Raw genomic sequence first — 23489 nt, 5'->3', positions numbered from 1 at the left:
AAACCTGGTTCAAGTTAAATATTCGTCATTTGAGTCAGCCAATTAAGAATGATCAATGCAGGCTAAATAAAAAGAGTGAATGACATTTATTCTATTTACTTGCAATTTATGTATATATTCAAAGTATTTTGTTTTTTCTTAAAACTTTTTTTTTACAAACTACATTAATTGTAAACATAATTAGAAATTTTATAATTCATTTCGTGTATTTTAGTACTTGTTTAAAGCGAATAAACAATTTAAATTTGAACTTGAATTTTCAGAAAACAAAAGGTTTATTATTGATATACACTTTTTTGTATTGTTTTGGTTGACTTTTTACGTTTCCATTTTGTTTTGTTTGTTGTTACATTTATAGATCTGTATTTTTCCCAATGCTAAAAACCAATGCAATGTGCGAACCAATTATTTATATAACGTTTTGGAAAGAATATTCAACTTTGGATTGATGTCATTTTGAGTACGTGGCATGCCTAGAGTTCTATACTAAATATATATATATATATATACATATATATATATATATATATTGTATTTGGACAACAAATTATATAACGGTGTAGATTGCGGTTGCATAAAATAAGAGATCTGGATCGGGTTAGGATCTCAATTGATGCTATATTTACCGGTTTTCAAAACATTTAGTATTTAGATACATACATTTATATATAGATGTATATACTATTTGATTTATGAAAGAGAGACGTATGTAGGGGGTACGTTGCTATATTTATTAGTATGGTATTTTAGCTTAGTTAGCGTACTTAGCGGTCTGGATATTGTAAGTATGTCAGTTACATTTATACAATTATGCAATTCGGTTTTGTTAATCCTCACTGAAATACATTTACATGTAAATTGTATCTTGTTGTGTTGGGTTTATCGTTTATCGTTTACGTGTATATTTATGCATGTCCTTAGTTATGTAGTTTCTTGAATTGTTTTGAATTTTGTCGCTTCCAATTTTATATGCATTATGTGTTAATTCATTAATTTAATCATTATGTGTTTTTTAGTAACAATGTCCATGACAGATATTTTGTTCACTTACTTGCATCTTGCTTATACTCGTTTGTATTTTTGTTTTTGATATTACTTAGGCACTGTGTTCGTATTACATTAAAAAATTAATTAAAAATTTAAATTTAGGTATGTATAAATACATTGTAAAAAATTTCTTTAAGTTTACCGTAAACTAAAACCTTGCAACTCTCTATATGTATGTATGTATTTTCATTGTATGTTCTTCTAGCAATTTTTTATTTCTTACTTTTGTTTGTCGTCTTTTTTTTTTTTTTTTGTATTTTCATAATTTTTCTTTGTTTGTTTTGTTTGTCTCTATGTATGTATGTAACTTGTCTGTCTCCATAATTACATAATTAATGTATTTAACGCTGTACCAGGTTCGGCTCTAATTTTTATCTCTAAAAAGTACACGTAGAAAAGTCTAGAAAAGAAATACAACAAAAAAATTGTATATATATATTTGAATATGTTTGTATGTTGGTGTGAGAATGTGTGTGTGTGTGTGTGTGTGTGTGTGAGTGTGAGTGTGAGTGTGTATTTTATAAGTAATAATTTTAAGTGAACTAAAGAGGTAATAATGCCCGCAGCTAACCCGAACCCAAACCCAAACATTTCCACATAAGTCGCAACACTTATACGCCTAAGAACCGTTACAACTGGCTTATAAGTACATGCTATATGTAAGTACTATGTGTATGTATGTACATATATATGTCCATGTGTGTGTGGCATACAGATTAACCGTTTGGTTGTTACAGTTACAGTTAACGTTACGGCTAAAAGTAATCCTCACTTAGCCTGCTTATGTTTGTTGTAATTAATGCTTAGATCGTCACAAATAAAACCACTATATATGTATTCTAGTACCTAAATAACTTTAGTTGCGCCTCAAATTCCTCTATACATACATAGTTAACGAAAATTAGATCTGTATATATGTGTTCAAGTGTGTGTATGTGTGTATGGGTGGGTGGGTGTGTGTGTGTGTGTGTGTGTATGTTTTTTTTGTTTTCCTAACCATGCAAAGTGAACGAAAAGCTCTTAATGAAGAACTCGAAACTGTACGGAAATCGATGAAATCGAAAACGAAGAAATGCATCTGTATCTGAGAACGTATATATATAATTCGTATCGTATTCTAACAATCTAACAATCTCCTCTCGTTTCAGTGCCAAACAAAACAAGGAATAATCCAAATTATTGTTGAAGTGAAAGATTTGTTGTATGTTCTCCGTCAAAGTATTCCTTACACGAACTTATGTAGGTAGCCTATTCATTTGAGATTTCTTATTTATCGTATGTTTATTATTTTGTTTTCTTTTTTTTCGGTTTTTTCGTTTTTTTGAGTTAAGAGTTAGTTAGTTTTAAGCTTTACTTTTTCATCTTATTCTCTGCTTTGTTTTGTTGCATGTTAACAGTCTCAATTTTGGTTTTATTTTGGTTATTTTGCATATTTTTGCTCTTTTTTTGTTTTGTTTTCCGTTTTTTGTCTATTATTATTATTTTTTTTAAACTACATACAAATTAGTTATGTTTACTATCTCTCTGGTTTGCTTGGTTTATTTGGTAACGCATATCGTTTTTTCATTTTCGTGTTCTTCTAAAATTACCATGTATAGATACACATACATACCTCGTGTTTAGAATTTATGCTTAAGATCGAACCGAAGCCAAGGTAAAAATCAAAAACAAATGCATCAGAGACCATATATATAAACAATTTGCTGGCGTAACTAATCATTAAACGACTTATGCACTTAGATATTTCTCGTCATCTCTTAATCAATGCTACTATTTATCATAATTCTTATTATTTTCATTTGTTTGATTTTATTTCTTATATGTGCTGTCATAATAACGCCACGGAATTGATTTAATTGTGTGTTACAAAAAACATGTACAAAGCATGCACAACACACATCAGATATTAACCCTATTTAACCATGTGCTGCAGCAGTCTACGTCTGTGTTGCATCTTTGTATTACTTTGTCGTAATCTTATTGTGTTTTTGGTTTTTTATGTTAGGTTTGCCTTGCCTATAAATTTAGTCATTACAAAAGGTGTCTTAGGTGGAATCGTTTTGTCTTAGGAATTTAGCTTAGATATCTGTGTAATTTCCTTATTTCAAATCATTCTAGTTAGTCTTTAAAGGCTAATACGAGAGTACAGTTGAATACACGTGAACCAAAAACAATTGTGGGGGAAAAATCGCTCTTTAAATTGTATATATAGCTTTTAGAAAATCCAGTTACTTAGCTTAACTATGATACCAGTCGAAATTGTTAACCAAATCGATAAATACATATATATATATGTATATATATGTATTCAACTGACTTTAGCAACTACAATGTGTAAAAACGGTTCATTGATCTTCTAAGTTAATATTTTTTTCTTTGCATTGCATTTTCAGTTTTTGTTCATTTCTCGCAGTTTGCATTTTGGCGCTTCATTCGTAAGTATTTAGCTTATATTTTAAGTTATTTAGATCGTTTTATATCTATTTCATTGTCATTTATTATGGTATATCGGCGAAATTTGAAAGTCCTAAAAAGTGTTACCAATTAGTCAAATATCTTATTTTAAATCATTTCCTATTCAAAAACAAGCACATACTCAAAATCAAACCAAATTTATAAATATTTTGTCATCTTTCGTTACGATCCGCTAAAAAACAAATAAAAATAAAGAAAAACGTATATCATGTTCATATTTCCGATTGATTTGCATGTTTTTTCGTTCCATCCATTTGTTCCGAAAACCAAAAAACAAAACCAAATACACGAAATGACATCGAAACGGAAATGAAAAGACAAGAAACAAAACAGATCCAATATCATATGCTCTGGATGCGTGGACATACATATAATGCTTGATTCTTACTTGTCTGTTGTATGGACTTGCTACAACAATATCCTTACAATATGTCACCGCTTACATTTAAGTTTGCATTTTTGTATACTTTTTTCTTTTCAATTTTTTTTTTTACTTTTTCCGGAAGTATATTTAGCATAATTTTTGTCATTTGTTGAAAGTGCAACACTTCATAGGTTTTTGTGTTTTTTTTTTTTTTAGTACAATATTTAGATTTATTTTTACTGTTAAATTGATATATTTATGCATATATTTATATGTATATATATATTTATATATATATATATGTATATATAATTGTATATAGTAGTTGTAATTACGTTTAGATGCATATATATGTAGTTCATTTATTAGGTTTTTTTTTTATTTAAAAAATGTTTAACTTTAAATCATAATTCGTACGGATTAAAAAAGAAATTGTTTTACAATTAACAGTCAGTGTGTTTGTTTTTTTTTTAAATAATTTTTTTTTTTTTCATTTACGTTTACATTTTTCATTACTTTAAACCTTGCTTTAACTATTTATGTATATTTCCTTGAATTAGTTATTAATTTTACCATTACTTATTTCAAATTGTTAAACATCACTTTATTTTATTTTTTGTTTTTTTTTGTTGTAATTTTTATTTAAAACTGTTTTCTGCATGCAAAAAAAAGGGGTGTTTGTTAACAAAAAGAAGACATTTTGTATAAGATGTAAGTATGCAATGATCATAATCATAATAATAATATTAATGTTTTGTTTATTTATAAAATTACATCAGGTTTTTCATATTTTTCTTAGCTGCTTTTCTTGACCAACACATTTTAGCTCATTCAACTATGCTTCTTAAGTTTGTTGGGTGTGGTTGTTGTTTGTTTGTTTGTTATTGTGGTTGTTGCTGTTATTGTAGTATATGCGACTCATATACACATATGTACATATATTGTTACATATATACATACATATACGTATATAACCGTTTAATGTCTAGATTAAGCCTGATACATTGATGTCGCACGATCGGCATATGCTAGCCTGTTGTTGCCTTGCTGGAAATTACAAGAATTACACAAGTGGAAAAAAGATGGACCGAAACATTCTTTGTCTCTCAACTGATCCCCGCTGGCCAAGCGCAGTGTTTTCGTTTCGTTTTTGTTTTATATACAACATACAATTAGACATGAACAATTTACACACACACACACACACACACATACACATACATACACACTGTCGCACACGCAAACAAAGACACACATACACAATCGGCAGCGCACAGCTGAATTTTTTAAATTAAATGAAAACAAAAGCAATTTTTTGTTGGTATTTTTTTTTTCAAAATTTTCAAACGTTTTTCATACGTTTCACTTTACTTTGTTGTTCTCTTTTTTTTTTTGTTTTTTTCTTCTCTTTTACTGTGTATTTTGCATTGTTTACGTTAGTTTTGTTTGTTATTGTGTTTTTTTAAGTGTATAATTATATAAAAAATTTAAGCATATGTTTATATGTATATTTGTAATTTTAACGAAATTAAATTAGGAATTTATGATTGTAGGATTTGTTTGCTAAGTAGATTTGTAAAAATTAGACGAAAAAAACACTATGCAATAAATCACCGAAAAATAAAGTAAGGTATATATGTATGTATGTATATTGTAATTGTAAATGTATTGTAAATGTTCGCGTAATCAACAAATTAAAAATTACGTTTTTTTTTTATGTTGTTGTTGTTTTTGTAGTTGTAATAGCATTAAAAAATGATTACTTCATATTTATATATGTAAATGTGTAAGTGTATAAATGTATCTATTAGCGTATATATGCATATACACATATATATATAAATATAAATAAATATACATATATATGTACGTACGTAAGGTTTTTGTAATTTGTAATAATAAATTGTAAAATCGCATTAATTATTTAAGAATTAGTTTACTTGTTGTTTTTTGTTGTTGTTTTTGTTGTAGTTTACAAAACACATTCAAATGATCATGTATGTGATTAAGAGTAAATAATATAAAGTAATTAAAGATATATATATGAATGTATACAATCAATAAAATATGCAATTCTTCTCATCCTTCTTCTTCTCCTCTGCGTGTGTGTATATATATATATACGTGGGTATGTGTATGCGCGTGTGTGTATGTTCCGAGTCACACACTCACTCTCACTCACACACACACACACACAAACACACATGCTAATTGTTGATGTTGATATCTTGCTGTTGTTGTGGTTGTTGTCTGCTTGGCAAACGATGAAAATTTAAAAATGTGCAACGCAACTCAAAGCATCGTTTTTTTCTATTTATCTCTCTTCTCAATCTCTGTCTCTCTCTAGCTATTTTCTCTTATGACTTTTGTTTTCTATTCTGTTTTAACTGTAGTTTAAATTTACGTTTTTTTTGTTTATTTAAATTTATGTATATATATATATATATATATTTTATATATATAGAGATGTATATAAGTATGTATATAGTTTTTTTGCTTTTATTCTTTTTTCTTTCTTTTATGTATATTTTGTTTAGGGCGTTTCGTATTTTTTGTTTTTTGTTGTTTTTTTTTTCATTAGCTTTTTCATCATAAATCATCTTTGTTGTTTGCGATTCTCATCTGTTTCTTTTAACTAAATAATAATTCCAACACTATATAATTCTAGTTTCAAGTTCAACTTTCGCTTACATGCAAACGACATACGACATACGCTTATTAATTAGGTTTCTTTATATATGTAGTTTAACTTTTAGCTAGTTGTTTACTTTACTTGGTTTTTTTAAATGGTAAATTTATAAATTTTGTAACATGTTGTTGTCGGCGCCAATAGCCCAATTATCATCATCTAAATGTCCATGCTATATATATATATATAATAATTATCCCCGTTTTCTGTTCTCGGACAAATCGTGCAAAAATACACAGTAGCTAAGGCGAGCCGGATCTGATCTGTACATCTGATCTGTATATATAGCTTCTATATGTACATCTTAACATCTCTTCCTGTATGAGCCACCTTGGCAGCTGCTGCGCCTTGTCGCCAAATTTATGCACTTGTCTCTCTCTCTTTTTGGGGATTTGCATGTGATTTATGTGTGTGTAGTATGTGTATGTGTGTGAGTGTGTGTGTGTGGGTGTTAAATTATGATTTTTTAAATTATTTTGTTGTGGGTACACAAGAGTTTACATTAATTAATTTCAACATCTGATCTCAATTAAAAAATATCATTTAAAAATTATGAAACGAACAGACGACGCTTTAGCTTACAATTACCACCATCTTTTTGTCTTCATCATTCACCTCTTTCGGTTCGAGGGGGGCCGCAGGACGACAGACAGGAGAGACGACAACACGCGCGCGCTTCTCTCTCTCTCTCTCCTTCTCGCTCTCTCGATCTCTCTGTTTCGCTGGCTGGCTCCTTAGACGGCCTGCGAGGCGGCATACGGCGGCTGTGTGGAGCTGTCGTTGCCGTACGCTGACCGCGGACCGGCGCCATAGTTCGAGGCGCCCTCCTGCTTGACATAATTGCTATAATCGTAATCGTAGCCGGAGCCGTAGCCGCCATAATCGTACTCGGAGCCCGATTTGGAGGCCGAGTTGCCGGGTCCGGTGCGCGGCATGCCGCCAACGGGTCCAGTTGTCGATGGACCGCCCGCTGCCCAGGTCTGAGCACGCGAATACATATCCGTGGCGGTGCCAGCGCCAGCACCCGGTGCTCCAGTTGGCCCAGCTGAATTTGGTGGCACGTTCCACGAGTTCCAGCTGCCACCGCCCGACGGACCCGACGGGGCACCCGTCGACGTCGAGTTGTACATGTCGTAGCCGCCGTAGCCCTGGGTCTGCTGTGGCCCGGCATAGTTCGACCATTGTGGCGGTGGTCCCTGGGGGCCAGGTGGTGCGCCCCAACCCTGGTACGAGCCCGGGCCGCTGTTGCCATAGCCATAGCCCTGCTGCTGCGGCGAAGTGCCCCAGCCTTGGTAGCCGGGCATCATATTGGGCGCACCAATTGGCATATTCAACGGGGGACCTCCCATCTGGCCGTTCTGGCCCTGCATCATGTTGATGGGCGCATGATGCGGTCCCCAGTGGCTGCACTCATTTCCCAGCTTGCCATAGGCACCACCCACAGCACTGTTGTTAGAGTTCTGCCCACCTGAACCGTCGCGTGGCTCCGCCTTCTTAATTTCCACCTGCAAAAACACACACAATATTAACGACAACGATCATTGTCACAAATCTAGTTAAATTAAATAGCTAAGAAAGTTTATCAGTATTCACATATAAATATGACTAAATTTATGCATATACTATACGAAAATATAGTTCTTTTGGGGGTGTCAGTCGTCAGTCAAGCGATGTTTCTCTTTTTTTTTTTTTTGTCTATTAATTTGAGATAACATTATCTATTAAATATAGATAAATTCTTTTTTAAACATAATTTTTGCTTTAGTAAATAAATACATCAATTAAAAACCCCTCCCGTTTACGCACCTGTTTGCCATTCAGGTTAATGTAACGCTCGTTGGTGACATGCTCCACGGAGGACTCCTCCTCGAAGGATAAGAAGCCAAATCCACGTGATTTCTTCTTCTCCTGGTCGTACATGATGACCACCTCGGTCACCTTGCCGTAACGACCAAAGAAGGTGCGCAGATCGGTCTCCGTCACGTTCGATGGCAGACCGCCGAGGAACACCTTGTAACCGCCGCCCTTTTTCGGCTTCTGCAGCGTACGAGGATTGCACGGCTTGGGATCGATGGTACGACCGTCGAGCGTGTGCGGTCCATTTTGGAGCACATGATTGACGTTCGCCGGATCGGCGAAGGTGACAAAGCCAAAGCCGCGCGATCTGCCGCTCTCATTGTTCTTCATGACGACACAATCTATGATGTCGCCGAAGCGGCAAAAGTAGCGGGAGAGATTTTCCTGCGTTGTCTCCCACGACAGGCCGCCAACGAACAGTTTACCCCTTTCGTCCTCTTCCATGATGTTGTTCTGGTGATTGTGAGCTATTGCGCCGGGTAGGTTTTCAATAATTGACGTAATTTTGCTGCTGTTTATATTACACTTGTGGGACTGAATTTATTATCGGTCGCTGTTTTTATTTTTGTTGTTGTTGTTGCTACTTCTGCTTCTTGTTTGCACTTTGATTTTTACACAAGTTGTGGTTGTTGCTGCTGTTGTTGTTGCGTGTTTTGGGATTGGATTCAGTTGCCAAAGTTTTTTTTTTGTTTTTTTGTTGTTTTTCTTTATTATTATATTTCAAATAATTAAACAAAAGCCACGACGTTTACACGTAACTTTCTGATTATTTTTAAAGATGACCCCAGGCGTCAGTTGTTGCGGAAGTGATGAAAAATACAAACATGCAATGAAAAAATATCAAATTATCAGCATAAAGAAATACCAAGTTATAACTAAATCGTAACTAACTCTGGCCACATTGGACAAGAGAGAACGGATACAAAAAAACGAACACTCACACACATATACGTACACACACACACATGAACCACATACAAAGCAACCAAAATAGGCACAAATAATTATGAAAGGCAGGTAAGCAGCAAGCAGCAGTTCCGCAGCCATCAACCGGCCGGTACACATAGCTACGCATACCTATGTATGTATTTATGTATGAGTGTACATATATCTGCTTTTGCCGTTTAACTGCTTTTTGTACACGTTCACAAGTTGTTCGGCGTTTGCAACGCTCCGCTTGCTCTTTTATGCTCTATTCGAGCGCGCTAATCGTCAATTGCCGTTTTGTCTTTTTACTACACTCTGCTACGAGAAAGTACTTTTTGTAATTTTTTTTTTTAAGTTTTCTTTTTGCTGTGTAACAACATAAGCTAACTTCGTTGACGTAGCTATGTCCCAGCCACAGCGTCATTCATTTCACACACAAACACCTACACGCACATGCACACACACATACACCACAAGTGCCTATCGAAGAATCATGAGAACAACGAACTTTTTTCTCCAAGGTAAAAATGGTGAAAACAGTTTGACAGACAGAAGGGCAAGCATAAGGCAAAGTGCCGGTTCACCACATTTGCGCGCCATTTGTTCTATATTGCCAGACATTTGTTTGGTGACCGAAAAACAACTGACCTTGTTAATTAATTACAATTAATAAACAAATATTTGTATTTTACCAATGTATTACCATAACACTTATTTTTTAAAGTCAACTAATTATATTTAAAAACAATTAAATGGGTTAGCGAGACTGTAGCTAAATACGTGAAGAGGAGAAAACCATGTGGCAACGCCATGTGCTATGTGAAAGCGAATGTAAAATGAAAAGAAAGATACAAAAAGCAATGCCCTCAAAATGTTCATATGTATGCATGAGCGAATATGTGAAAAATTTAAACATAAAATACCACACGAATTTGAGAACCTCACGTTTCAGTTTTTACTTTATTCGACTTCTTTTTTTCAATTTAGACTATCGTTGCGCGTAAATTTTTTATAATTACATGAACTCTTCAAAACAATCGCAATGAATTGCATGAAATGCGAGAAATTCACCACGAACAGCAGCAGAGACGGTGGCGGCGTGACGGCAGCAAAATAAAAAAAAAAAACAAAATGGAAGTCTTGCCGATGACGACAAAAATGCGTTGACAAAGAAATCTGAAGAACTGATTTTGAAGACACAAACACTAGCAAAATGATTTTCGAAGAGAAAATCTGCCACATGAACTATTTTTTTTAAGAATCTTGTGTTTCCTATAAATCGTTGACCGGCAAAAGAAAACGCGCACAATTTACACAATCATATTGCACATTTGCATAGTTCATGGATAAACTAGTATATTTTCTTACTACGCAATTTTAAAAATTCGCATGATTTTTTTTTGTATTTTGCACCGCAATCTTTCATACATACATACGCAATTACACTTACAGACTCACACGTGTCTATGTGCGCGTATTGTATTAATGTGAGCGAGAGTGTGTATGCGAATGGCCGATGTGTCTTCTGTGTGTGCGTGTGTATGTATGTGTTGGTGTGCTGTTATACATAGCATTTTTTGTGTGTATAAAAATATGAAATTTTCCACTTAAATAAAAAAAAATTTAACAAGTATAATCGTTTTCTTTAGCTACGACACAAACAAAAGTAATTATTTTTACATGGGGCGCAGAGAATTTCTGCATTGTTAGCGGCGTCGCAATTTCACAAAGCAAATCTGTTTTCTATACCAGGCAGCTGCTGCCGTCGCACATTTAATTTTGGAAAGGCAGGCAGAGGCTTCGTTTTTTTCTTTTTGATGCAGCAGATTCGTTATATAAAATATGTATTTGCATTGTTGTTTGAGCTTACCGTTTGTGCTAAGTGTTCGTCTGTGGTTTTTTAAAGATTTCGCACTGCAAATTCACTAAATTTAAGTGTTTTTTCCTTAAAAAACTAGCTTATAAATAATTGTATGATTTGATGCATACGATATATAACCTAACTTATGATAGAAAACTCGCCACCGCCACGTTTAATGGTGGTAGCCATTCACAATTAACCGCTGCACTATTGTTATCGGTTGCACATGGTTGTATTTTGTATTTATCAATCAGGGCGTCAGAAGCAGCAGTTTCACCAACCAATTAACCTTATACAAATATGATTTTACAATATTTTTATCATAGCCCTGAAGCACTAATATAATTAAAATACCATTCACCATTTAACATATTACAATGTATAACGACGAAGTTATTATCGATGGTGATAAAAATGTCCAAGATATCAATCGATTAACTCGAAAGTTGTGCCGATGAAGTGGCTTAATACGGAAAACAATTTCGGCTTTGATTACTTACTCTGCTACCGAAAAATTAAGTGCTGATCGACTGTAAAATATCGATAGTGAGAAACTCACCTCATTTAGCTCTGTAGTTGCGTTCATACTGGTCATAGAACTGGATCATTTGTTGCTTAAATTTGTATCGCCCTGACCAGAAAAGAACGAATGAACACCCAGGTGCATCGTTCAGTGAACCGTTCAGTTTGGTTCACTCACCCAATCATTGTCCGAGTCGGCAAAAACAGTTTTGTGCCGAAATAAATATAGTGCCTAAATAACACAAATTAATACATCATCACAACAAAAGTAATGTTAGCCAATCTTCGGTTCGAATAACCGAATGCGCTTTTGACCAAACGGCGGCGGAACGCGAAACTCTTTCACACTCGAATCGATTTTTTTCCTGCGCTGCGCTTGCCATTTTCACCAAGCGCCCAAGCAGCGAAAAGTAACCAACCCAAGCTAGAAAATGTCGCGCCATCCAAGCGACCGCAAAGTGTACGTCGGTGATCTGGGTAACAATGCACGAAAGAACGATCTGGAATATGTGTTCGGTGCCTACGGCAGTCTGCGCAGCGTCTGGATTGCCCGCAATCCCCCAGGCTTCGCCTTTGTGGAATTCGAGAGCGCCAGAGATGCAGCGGATGCGGTTCGAGGCTTGGACGGACGAACGCTTTGCGGACGCCGAGCTCGTGTCGAATTATCCACAGGCAAATATGCTCGATCCGGTGGCGGTGGTGGTGGTGGAGGAGGAGGAGGCGGAGCCGGCGGTGGTGGTTTCGGTGGAGGAGGAGGACGTGACCGAGGCGGCGGTCGTAGCGATGATAAATGCTATGAGTGCGGCATGCGCGGTCATTTTGCGCGCCATTGCCGCGAGCGGAAGGCCCGACAACGACGCAGGTTAGTGAGAGCAATTTCATTCATAACTTTTACATTTTATGCTTACATCAATATGCATACATTAATACATACACGCACACACACACGTACATTCATGTGTACATACATTTATGTGTGTGCTTAGATGGATTTTTGCACATCGAGTTCGAAATTATTGTTTCGTGTGGTGAATTTGGGCTATGTTGAGTTGGTGCAAGTGCGACAAATTCAGAAAAATGCGCGCGACTTTTTCACATAACAATAATGTCTTTCTATTGAACTATGCTCAATTCAAGGATAAAAATATTTTTAGTGATAAATATAACTGCCAGCAACTTGTGTTTTGTATATAAAAGAGTGAATTTGTTATTTTATGTGTATTTGATAACGCCAAGTGCAATTTATCGATAGTTTGCATAACTATCGCATCGGTTTTCGCGTGAAATAGCAACGCTGGCGCACGCAGACGCACGTGTTTGCAGGCCTCATTTTGGATTTTTCTTTTACACGCGGCGTCAGACTCGAGAAGGTTAAGTTCGTGTTTGCTGCGCGACACAAAGTATTTCTTCACATAAATATTGTTGCATTTAAGTGTGCACAATGTTTGTGTTATATGAAACGCCGGCGGGCTACGCAATTTTCAAGTTGCTCGACCAAAAGAAACTCGAGCAGGTTGATAATTTGTATCTGGAATTTGAGACACCCGAAAAAGCGAACAAATTGCTTAAACTGAAGCATTTTGAGAAATTCAATGATACCACAGAGGCACTCGCTGCTGCCACCGCAGCAGTCGAGGGCAAAGTATCCAAACCGCTGAAGAAGACATTGAAAAAGCTGCTGGTCGATGACGTGCAATCGTCGCTGCTGGTGGCCGATGCCAAGCTGGGCACAGCCATCAAGGACAAACTGTCGGTGCAGTGTGTGTACAATACGGGGGTGCAGGAGTTAATGCGCTGCATACGCCAGCAGGCGGACAGCTTGCTCGGTGGTCTGCCTAAACGTGAGATGACCGCCATGGCATTGGGTCTGGCACATTCATTGTCCCGATACAAGCTGAAGTTCTCGCCGGACAAGATTGACACGATGATTGTACAGGCGCAGTGTCTACTCGATGATTTGGACAAAGAACTGAATAACTATATGATGCGGGCCCGCGAATGGTATGGCTGGCATTTTCCCGAACTGGGCAAACTGATCACGGACAATGTTGCGTTCGTAAAGACAATCAAATTGGTGGGCACCAGGGATAATATGTCCACCTCAGATTTGTCTGACATTCTGCCGGAAGATGTGGAACAGCAGGTGAAGGAAGCGGCGGAAATTTCCATGGGCACCGAAATCAGCGATGAGGATGTGATAAATATTCAGTGTCTGTGCGATGAAATCATTTCCATCAACGATTATCGCACACATCTCTATGACTACCTCAAGGCACGCATGATGGCCATGGCGCCCAATTTAACGGTGCTCGTGGGCGACACAGTTGGCGCCCGTTTAATTGCGCACGCCGGTTCGTTGATCAATCTCGCCAAGCATCCCTCATCAACTGTGCAGATCTTGGGCGCTGAGAAGGCCCTGTTCCGTGCACTCAAAACGAAGAAGGATACGCCCAAATACGGTTTGATCTATCATGCCCAGCTGGTCGGTCAGGCGAGCCAAAAGAACAAGGGCAAAATGTCACGTTCCCTGGCAGCCAAGGCATCGCTGGCGACGCGTGTCGATGCCTTCGGCGAGGAGGCCACCTTTGAGCTGGGCGCCACACACAAAGTAAAACTGGAGTCGCGACTCCGTCTGCTCGAGGAGGGTAATCTGCGCAAACTGTCTGGCACGGGCAAGGCCAAGGCCAAGTTCGAAAAGTACCAGGCCAAGAGGTGCGTTGTCATTTTTTTTTAGTTACACTCATTGTTCATTTTGGTCAAGTAGAAGGCTCTCCATATGATGATAACACCCATGGTTTCGCAACGTTTACTGATTTCCACAGTGATGATAACCCTTGGCCGTCTGATTGAGCTCTCCAACTTGTCCAAATGTGCAATAATTATATATTTATATAACACTTATTAATCTATACAATGCAAAATTTCAGTGAGGTTTTCACCTATCAGCCGGAGGCGGATAACACGCTGCAGGTGAAGAAACGCAAACATTCAGAAGCTGAAACGCCCGTCAAACAGGAGGAGGCTGCTGACGCTGAGGCAGCAGATGAGTCCCAGTTGAAATCTGAAAAGAAAAAGAAGAAGAAGAAGAAGCAAAAGGATGAAGAGTCTCCAGAAGCTGAGGAGGCTGAGGCTGAGGAGGAGGAAACGCCCGCCCAGCCGCCGAAGAAAAAGAAGAAGTCCAAACATCAAGAATAGGCTTGCTTTTGTTGTTATTTGGGCTATATTTGATAGTGCTTAGGCTTATAGATTTTAGCAGTTACCATTTTAGTTTTAAATCATCCACAAAATACAGTTTTATTTGTTGTGTACTACATTAGAAATAAAATGTAACATGTCAAACAAAATTAAACACAATTTGTTTTATGATGAAACCAAGTTAAGTATGTATGTATTTATGTATGCAGAAATTTTACATATACATCAAGCGTCAAGTGCATTGTTCTTGTTATTGTTTGAAGAAATTTTAACAAGTTAACAACCCCATTTAGATTATGGCCTTAATGTCATATTAAGTAATCTAAATTGAAAGCAGCACCTGGTTTAATAATTTTTGAAGTGAGATAAGAAAACTGAAATCTAAGCTTATAATCTTAAGCAGAGATTACAGCTCTGTGGCCCACTGTAAGTTGTAATAAATGCGATTACGACCTACGCCAAAAAAAAAAACAAATGTATATATATTTTATATAGGTGTTGAGATGGGCGATCAAGTGGAACACTTACATCAGTCTTGCATCACTCGAGTCTGCGGATTTTGCGGTGAGCTGGGTCCAATCCGTTGGCAATATATAAGCGTAGCCGACGAATGCCCAGAGCGCTCAGTTCGACAGAATGATGGGGAGCCAACTGAAGTTGCTGTTGGTGTTGGCGCTGCTGCTGACCTGCGTGGCAGCCAAGAAGAAGGAGGCATCCTCCGCGGAGGAGGAAGAAGGTGGCGACAAGTATGAGAAGAAGAAGTATGGTGATGAGGAGCACAAGGGCGAACATGGTCACAAGGAGCACAAGGAATGGGATGAGGATGAAAAGAAATATCACGAGGTGGAGGACCATGAGCATCATCATGGCGACGAGGGCAAAAAGAAGAAGAAACACTACGATGAGAAGGATGAATATGGGGAGAAACATGAGCACGGTGCTCACAAAAAGGGCGGCAAGGATCATCACAAAAAGAAGCACAAGAAGGGCCACAAGGAGATGGAGTACCATAAGAAATTCAACAAGGACGAATACTACAAGGAGAAGAAGTTCTACGATGACGAGCACAAGGGCGGCCATCACAAGAAATATGGCAAGGAGCACAAGCATCACCAGGGCGAGCACGGTGAGCACGAGAAGGGGGAGAAGCACGAAAGCGGCAAGAAGAAGGGTCACAAAAAACACGAGGACCACTACAAGAAGGGCCATCACGACGAGGATCACAAGAAGTACAAGAAGGAGCACAAATACGGCGACAGCTTCGAGGACAAGGAGGAGCACGGCAAAAAGGGCGACAAGCATGGCGGCCACAAGCATCACAAGAAGGGTGGCAAGAAACATGGCTAATGGCGATCTCTCTTCAAACTCTCCAACAGCAAATCTAAATTGTAATTAATAATAATAATACAAAAATAAAATAATGCTTAAGCGTATTCCTTGCGAACAATCTTAAGTATTTCCGGGGAATGCAGCATACACAAATTGAAATTATCATCTAACAGCAAATCTAAACTGTAATTATTAATTCCAAAATTAGAAAAAAATAATAATAAAAACAATACTTAAGCATATTTCTTTCCAATCCTAAGTATTTTCATGTCATATCAAATATAAATCTATAAGATTTATAATTTTTTGTTGCTTTATTCACTAGTTGAAAATGTAAAGCTTTCCTATCTCGATTCTATATGCGATTTAATATGCAGCTCAAAAGTATGATAATCATTTTGATTTTAATGAATATCATTGCTAAAGTCTCCGTTTACATTTGCAACTCGTTACAGAACCAACTCCTTGAGCAGATCGCGTAGCACATCGCGACGCCGTCGCACTCGCTCCAAATCTGGTGGGACTCGATCACGCAGCCGCTCCGTCGGTTCTGTCGGCCGGCGTTCGGGACGCTCGCGCGAGAATGGACGCAATGAGAACGGATCGGTATCACGTTATAGTGACCAGGAGCGCAACGGGAGTGGAGCGGTGGACTCACCGCCACCAGTGAAGCGACGCTATGATGAGGACGAGGATGACAGAGACAGGGGCACACGATCACCGTCGCCGCCGCCGCGTCGCGGTTCACCGTTGCGACGTCGAGGCGATTCCTCCGTATCGCGTTCCATGTCCAGGGATTAGCGATGAGCAGGGATTCTGATTTTGACCATTAACCATTAGGGCTCAACCAGCAGCTCCTTCATTCCTGAAATCGAAACACACCCAAATTACATCAATAAATATGTTCGACAGGCAGTGTAATTCTCATATTTAGTTGCCCCACATTCTTAGCTTAGACTATAATCTATTGGACTAGGGCGTTTCCCAGCTTTTCGCTGCCCCCTCCGCCTCCTCCTCCACCCCATGCCCATACACCTGGATACGCCCATGTCTATAGACCCTAATATAAATAAATATAAATTCATGCATAACTTTTCTTTGTTTCCGCCGCACGATTCCAAACTTTTTCGAACTGAGCTGAGCAGTTTAGTGTATAAATGCCATGTAGAACAAATTGCGTTTTGAGTTTTTTGTGTACACATAGTAAAAAGACAGAGTAAAAACAATAATAACAATAAAAACAACAATAGATCGAATCGTAATCAATTTAGTAAGTCGATCTAGTCATTCAGCTGATTATGGATTATGTTTATGTTTCTCCAAAACAACAAAATTGAATGAAATATTTTGCTTTTTTCATATACATACATATTTACACCCACAAATACATACACATCTATATAGACACACACAACACACACACATATATATATATCAGGCTAAGAATGTTTTGTATTCGAAAAAAAAAATCAAGAAAAAAATTAATGAGGCAGCTTGAAGTTTTGTAGGGGAAGTAACAAATTTTCATTTAGACAACTGAAACTCTATCCTCATGTCAATTTTTATGATGTAACTGATTATATAACTGAACCTTTTAACCTTGAATACAGAATTCCCTCAAAATGATATTTCACTTCAAGTTTGTAAGGTGTTTTTTTAATATTCATATAAAATAAGCAAACTTATTGCAAATTCAGATTTCTCATACATTACGTCATAGTTAAGTATTATAATAATAATGTATGAATTTTTTGAAATGCGTATTTGTATGTACCAGATGCGTTAAAAAACCTACAATACATAATTATTCAATCAATAAATCAAATGCCAAAAAAAATTGGCTGTGTTTTCAATTCAAGCATACGGAAAAGTTCTTTGGACTGAACCCATTGAAAATGCGTAAAAGGGGTGTAATGAAGTTGTAGAAAAATATGTAGTAGGCTACATATTGACACAATACAATTTCATAGAAATATACCATGCTAGGTCAGTTTAAATTTTCATCAAACATTGTTGGGATCGATTTTGAAAGTGCTCTTAAATAATCGAAAGAAACCGTGTGTGGTATTTAGTTGTATACAAACCTATCGATATATCGTATTTTAAGCAGTATCACTTATCGCACATTGTCACATTGCGATCGATAGGCTCAGATAAATATATTTATATATATATCGATATATGGTCAATTGCGCTTCGCATTCCTACACATAATTCTGTTTTGTGTTTTTGTTTTGTTTATTTTTTTTTCTAACTCGATCAATTTTATGCCCGATCGATCAATAACTGAAAGTGCAGTTAACAAAAACGAAGTGAATTGATAACTTTTGCAATGGCAATGGCATTCCGCTTGTCCAAGCACGAAACGAGCGTCATCAGTGCGGAAGACACTTCGCTCGAGCAGCTCGACTCAAGCGTCGAAATGCAATCGCGTTCCCCATCGCCATTCGTATTTAATCCGCGCAAACTGCGCTTTGCCGACGATGATTTTGACAAGGATCCGCTGGAAAGTCCGCAAAACAACAATAATAACAACAACAACAATATCAACAACAAAAAGAAACCACAGCGAGATGTGGACATGTCGCCGCCCTGCCAGAAAGTTCGAGCACTGCGCCTGTTCAACACGCCCGCAACGCCAAAGACCATCTTGCAAAAGTCAACGACGAACTTCAGCAATCATTTGTCTGGTGCCGCTGCAGCAGCCAATGCCAGCAAACATCAGGTCGAGGATCACATTTTTAAATTAAGCGACCGTCCGCGTTCCCTGCCGCTGCACAACCACAGGAGCATGCAACCCCAGGACACAGCCAATGTTAATCCCTTCACACCAGACAGTGAGTGATTAATAGATTATTAGCGTAGTTTTAAATTAACTTGGACAATATTCGTCTTTTTGCTGCTCTTAATATGTATAAGTCCGATTCGATCTGCTCGGATTATGATGAGTGCGTGTATAACAGTACCAGTATATCTTGACCAATCATAGTTAACGGGTTAAATCTGCGACTACCTTAAGATTGCTGTTCTCTTTCATAATAAGCTCTCCCTCCGTATTCCTAAAACTTAACCCCCACTCTTTAACCCATCATTTAGGTTTAATGGCGCATAATAAGAAGCGTTGTCGTACTCAATTCGGATGCGAGAATCTCAATCTGAGTGCCATGCAAAGGTTTCTGCTCAGCGAGCCCAGCGACGAGGATGGTGGCCATGATGGTGCGGGTGGCATCGATGCGGCAAGGGAAATCCATCAGCAGGCGCCGAAACGTTTGGCGTTGCATGACACAAACATCAGTCGCTTCAAGCGCGAGTTTATGCAGGTCAGCGTCATTGGTGTCGGCGAGTTCGGAGTTGTTTTTCAGTGCGTCAATCGGCTGGATGGCTGCATCTATGCGATCAAAAAAAGCAAAAAGCCCGTTGCGGGCAGCTCATTCGAGTAAGTTGATCTCAAAGTTCTTAGCAGACTTGGGTATCTAATTAATAACCAACTGTTCTCCATGCAGGAAGCGCGCCTTGAACGAGGTGTGGGCGCATGCGGTTCTGGGCAAGCATGATAACGTGGTGCGATACTATTCCGCTTGGGCGGAGGACGATCATATGTTGATACAGAATGAATTCTGTGACGGTGGCAGTCTTCATGCGCGTATCCAGGAGCACTGCCTGGGCGAATCCGAGCTAAAGATATTGCTGATGCATGTGATTGAAGGCCTGCGCTATATACATTCGAATGATCTGGTGCACATGGATATCAAGCCGGAGAACATATTCTCCACAATGAATCCGACGGCGCACAAGTTATGCCCCAATCCACAGCAGCAGCAGCCCGGCAGCAAGGACGACGATGGCATGGACAGTGTCTACGAAGAGTTGCGTCGCTCCGAGAATCTCGTCACTTATAAAATTGGCGATTTGGGACATGTGACGTCCGTGAATGAGCCGCATGTGGAGGAGGGCGACTGTCGCTACCTGCCCAAAGAGATACTGCAGGAGGACTACAGCAATCTGTTCAAGGCCGACATCTTCTCGCTGGGCATAACGCTGTTCGAGGTAGCCGGCGGCGGACCGCTGCCAAAGAACGGGCCCGAATGGCACAAGTTGCGTAACGGTGAGGTGCCCACGATTCCAACGCTTAGCAAAGATTTCAATGAGCTTATTGCGCAAATGATGCATCCGGAGCCAAATAACAGACCCAGCTCAATGTCCATATATAGTCATCCGTAAGTGAACAGCAGTAGTTTAGTTACTCGAACATTCTATCTTCAATAAGTAATCGTAATTTAATTTTTAAACATTGATTTCATCGATGTAAAATGTGTTGTATTTTTAAGTATGTTTAAGTATGTTTAAATTTAAACTGATTTTTCTTTTCACAGCATTTTGAGCGCTGTGGACTCCAAAAGCAAATTGCAGCTTGGCCTGGAGCTGACCGTCGAGAAGCGAAAGAATGAGATATTGATGAACAAGTTGAGGGAAGCCAAAAAGCAAATCAAACTGCTCGAACAGCGTGGTAAGCTGTCTACATAACTATTGTGTGTGTGTATATTTAATTAACCCTTAAACGTATGTGGTATTTATTACAGTTTCTGTACTGGCCAGTAGTTCGGAGCCATTGGACGGTCAACGGTGCCTGCGATCCTTTACGCGACGCATGCGGACACCGTTTGCGTCGCATGCTAAATTTAATAATCTTGGCGATCGGAACAAGAACGTTATTGCCAATTTTTGACAATTTCGATTCAGCTTAACGCCGGCACTAAAAACTCTTCCGCATTCAAAGTGAACAAAGCTCACATTCTTGTTAATTTAAGCATGTATCCATAGTCTATAAGTTGTTGCGCACTACGCAGTTCCAAAAGAAACAAACTAAAAAAGCCTCAATATCGTTTGAGGTTTGTTCCTAATCGATTTTACTAAAGAAAACACAACGCAAAAAGGTCAATTTATACATTTCTCTATTGAAATTTCTTGAATAAACAAAAAAGCGTCATGGTATTGCCTTAATCTTAATTTTTTTACAAAATAAAATCCAATATTTTTGTATATATTTGAGTAATATTTGTAAATTAGTATGTATTGTTTTCGTAATTAAAATATTTATTATGTTATATTAAAAGCGAAAATATTTAAGAACATTCCATTCGCGAATAAAACGAATGTATTCAATTAAGTTACTTCAAAAACTTGTTTTAATTAATTTGGCAAATAACTGAAATGCTTTTCACATATGTAAATTAAATTTCATTGTTCTGTGCTCGATCGTTTCCTGTGTTTGAACATAACAACCCCCAACACAATGCAATGCTTCGATATGTACAGCTATCGATATAATTTTGTCCTAGAGATGTGTGCGGTTTTCTAGGAACGCGATAGTTCTTGTAGGGTTGACACGGTGCCTGTGGCAAATGATTTACTGAGCAACACCAGAAACTCATGTGGTTACAAGTGCTCCGATCAACTTTCAAATAGAATGGCCAAAATAATACAGAAATATATAAAGTTCACCGCGCAAGAGCTGGAACAGTATGCTGCCAACCCCGAGTCATGTGTGCGTTGCATTCAAACAGATCTACACCTGTCCATGGGTCCATATGGCATGGCCAATTTCAAGCACGCGCTGCACGAGCTGCTCATCCGCACCAAGGTGGGCATGTATGATGCCAAGCTGAATGGCATCGTGCTGGGTATTAAGAACATCAAGGTGCTGAGTCAGACGGCAGCGTTACGCTCCGATGATCCAGCGCTGCACTTGGCCATTAATGCCGATTTCTATGTGTTCAGGCCGGTGGAGGGCGCAGTGCTCCATGGCGTTGTGCGGCACATATCCAAGCATCAGATCAGTGTCATCATCTACAGAGTGTTCAACACAACAATACGTTTCACGAATCAGAAGCAAAGTCGAGATGTCTTCGTCATGGATCAGGAAATCAAATTTCGAATCAAGAACTTCAATATAGGCACAGTGATGCCATACATCGAAGGCGAACTGTTGCTTGAGGATACGGAAAAAGTGGTAAGTGATCAGACCAATGACACAATTGCAAATCTTAACGACATCTTTTTTCCTCTAGAACAAAGTGATCAAATTTGAGGATAGCCCGGAGTCTGAGGAAACAGTGAAAGAAACCTCGATCCAAATTGAGCTCGATGCTCTTGTTGAACTAATTAAAATGGAGCCAATTACAGAAGCTGATGCCCCGCCCAAAAAGAAAAAGTCCAGCAAACGCAGCAGTGCCGTCGAGGCTGATAAAGTTGAGCAACAATTGAAAAAACCGAAGAAAATAAAAACAGAACCCGTTTAGCTCTTAAAACTCTGTGTAGCTTCAACTGTTAATCGTACAAATTATAAATAAGTGCACATTTAGAATCTTTTAGAATATTTCAGTATCAAGAATACAAAGTGCTGACCAAGTGCAGATCCTGTTTGAGTGTTAGATAGCCAAAATTGTATAATAGGCATATTTGGAATGCTCTCCGAAAACTGAATGCAAATTGAATATTATTGATTTGTCTTCTGCCAGCACATTTACATTTCATCATGGATGGATACAGACTCACTGAAAGATTAAAAAGTTGGCAAAATAATTTATATCCGCAACCTAGTTAACCGGATTTTGACCAGCTGAATTCCGCAAACCTTTCCAAATTCTCGCCTAGATCTGGCTGCGCATGAATTTCAAGAGCCGTTATTAAGAAGGAAAGTATGTCTGAGTCCTGTTCGATTTCATAGCCATATACAACTCAGATATATATGTATATCTGGGCAGTGAATGAACGATGTATTTATAAGTAAACCTATGGTTCATTCAGGTATTCAATGTACTATATTTTAAATGAATTTAATTACAATTTGAATCCATTTAATTTTTTTTTATAAAATATTCGAAAATGTTGCAAACTTCGCACCCTTTTCTTTGGAATTGAATAAACTTAATTAAATAACAATTAATAGTTAATTGTTAATATTGAGGAAGTTGCTTTACAAGTTGAAATTTCGTTTATCGTCCAAAATTCAATAAACAATAAATCAATTGTTGGCGTTTTGTTCAATATCACCATGAAAATGCCGAGTATACATAAGTATATTTTATTACATGTGTATTTCATACAAATAGATTCAATATTTTACAATACATTTACTCGTAAATACATTATGTGTATTATATTCATATAAATATGTGTGTATATATATATATATATATTTAGTATTTAATTATAATAATTAA

General features: G+C 37.8%; 6 protein-coding genes across 6 annotated transcripts; 5 read left to right on the top strand and 1 right to left on the bottom strand.

Annotated features, from left to right (window-relative positions):
• Positions 1-6735: 6735 nt before the first annotated feature.
• On the bottom strand, positions 6736-11424 carry LOC6566979 (heterogeneous nuclear ribonucleoprotein 27C). The gene is made up of 3 exons (XM_001993236.3): positions 11230-11424; positions 8382-9194; positions 6736-8080 (listed from the first exon to the last, which is right to left on the bottom strand). The coding sequence occupies exons 2-3, from the start codon at positions 8874-8876 to the stop codon at positions 7310-7312; spliced, it is 1266 nt and encodes a 421-aa protein (XP_001993272.1). The 5' UTR covers positions 8877-9194; positions 11230-11424; the 3' UTR covers positions 6736-7309.
• Positions 11425-11809: 385 nt separating this feature from the next.
• Positions 11810-18103, top strand: LOC6566977 (probable splicing factor, arginine/serine-rich 6). The gene is made up of 2 exons (XM_032739578.1): positions 11810-12604; positions 16722-18103. The coding sequence occupies exons 1-2, from the start codon at positions 12174-12176 to the stop codon at positions 17065-17067; spliced, it is 777 nt and encodes a 258-aa protein (XP_032595469.1). The 5' UTR covers positions 11810-12173; the 3' UTR covers positions 17068-18103.
• Positions 13031-15115, top strand: LOC6566978 (nucleolar protein 58). The gene is made up of 2 exons (XM_001993235.2): positions 13031-14454; positions 14670-15115. The coding sequence occupies exons 1-2, from the start codon at positions 13184-13186 to the stop codon at positions 14935-14937; spliced, it is 1539 nt and encodes a 512-aa protein (XP_001993271.1). The 5' UTR covers positions 13031-13183; the 3' UTR covers positions 14938-15115.
• LOC122322449 (histidine-rich glycoprotein) lies at positions 15315-16308 on the top strand. The gene is made up of 2 exons (XM_043214646.1): positions 15315-15363; positions 15433-16308. Exon 2 carries the CDS (start codon positions 15574-15576, stop codon positions 16282-16284), a length of 711 nt encoding a protein of 236 aa, XP_043070581.1. The 5' UTR covers positions 15315-15363; positions 15433-15573; the 3' UTR covers positions 16285-16308.
• A 349-nt stretch (positions 18104-18452) lies between the features above and the next one.
• LOC6566976 (wee1-like protein kinase) lies at positions 18453-21258 on the top strand. Its single transcript, XM_001993233.2, has 5 exons — positions 18453-19103; positions 19363-19702; positions 19770-20483; positions 20640-20773; positions 20847-21258. The coding sequence occupies exons 1-5, from the start codon at positions 18599-18601 to the stop codon at positions 20990-20992; spliced, it is 1839 nt and encodes a 612-aa protein (XP_001993269.2). The 5' UTR covers positions 18453-18598; the 3' UTR covers positions 20993-21258.
• A 425-nt stretch (positions 21259-21683) lies between these two features.
• LOC6566975 (probable DNA-directed RNA polymerase I subunit RPA43) lies at positions 21684-22630 on the top strand. Its single transcript, XM_001993232.2, has 2 exons — positions 21684-22276; positions 22335-22630. Exons 1-2 carry the CDS (start codon positions 21734-21736, stop codon positions 22563-22565), a joined length of 774 nt encoding a protein of 257 aa, XP_001993268.1. The 5' UTR covers positions 21684-21733; the 3' UTR covers positions 22566-22630.
• The last annotated feature ends 859 nt before the right edge of the window (positions 22631-23489 follow it).

This window comes from Drosophila grimshawi, unplaced genomic scaffold (genome assembly GCF_018153295.1).
Source record: "Drosophila grimshawi isolate 15287-2541.00 unplaced genomic scaffold, ASM1815329v1 contig_1377, whole genome shotgun sequence".
NCBI lineage: Eukaryota > Metazoa > Arthropoda > Insecta > Diptera > Drosophilidae > Drosophila > Drosophila grimshawi.
The sequence above is the reverse complement of the archived record's forward strand: the minus strand, read 5'-3'. Positions and strand labels throughout refer to the sequence as shown.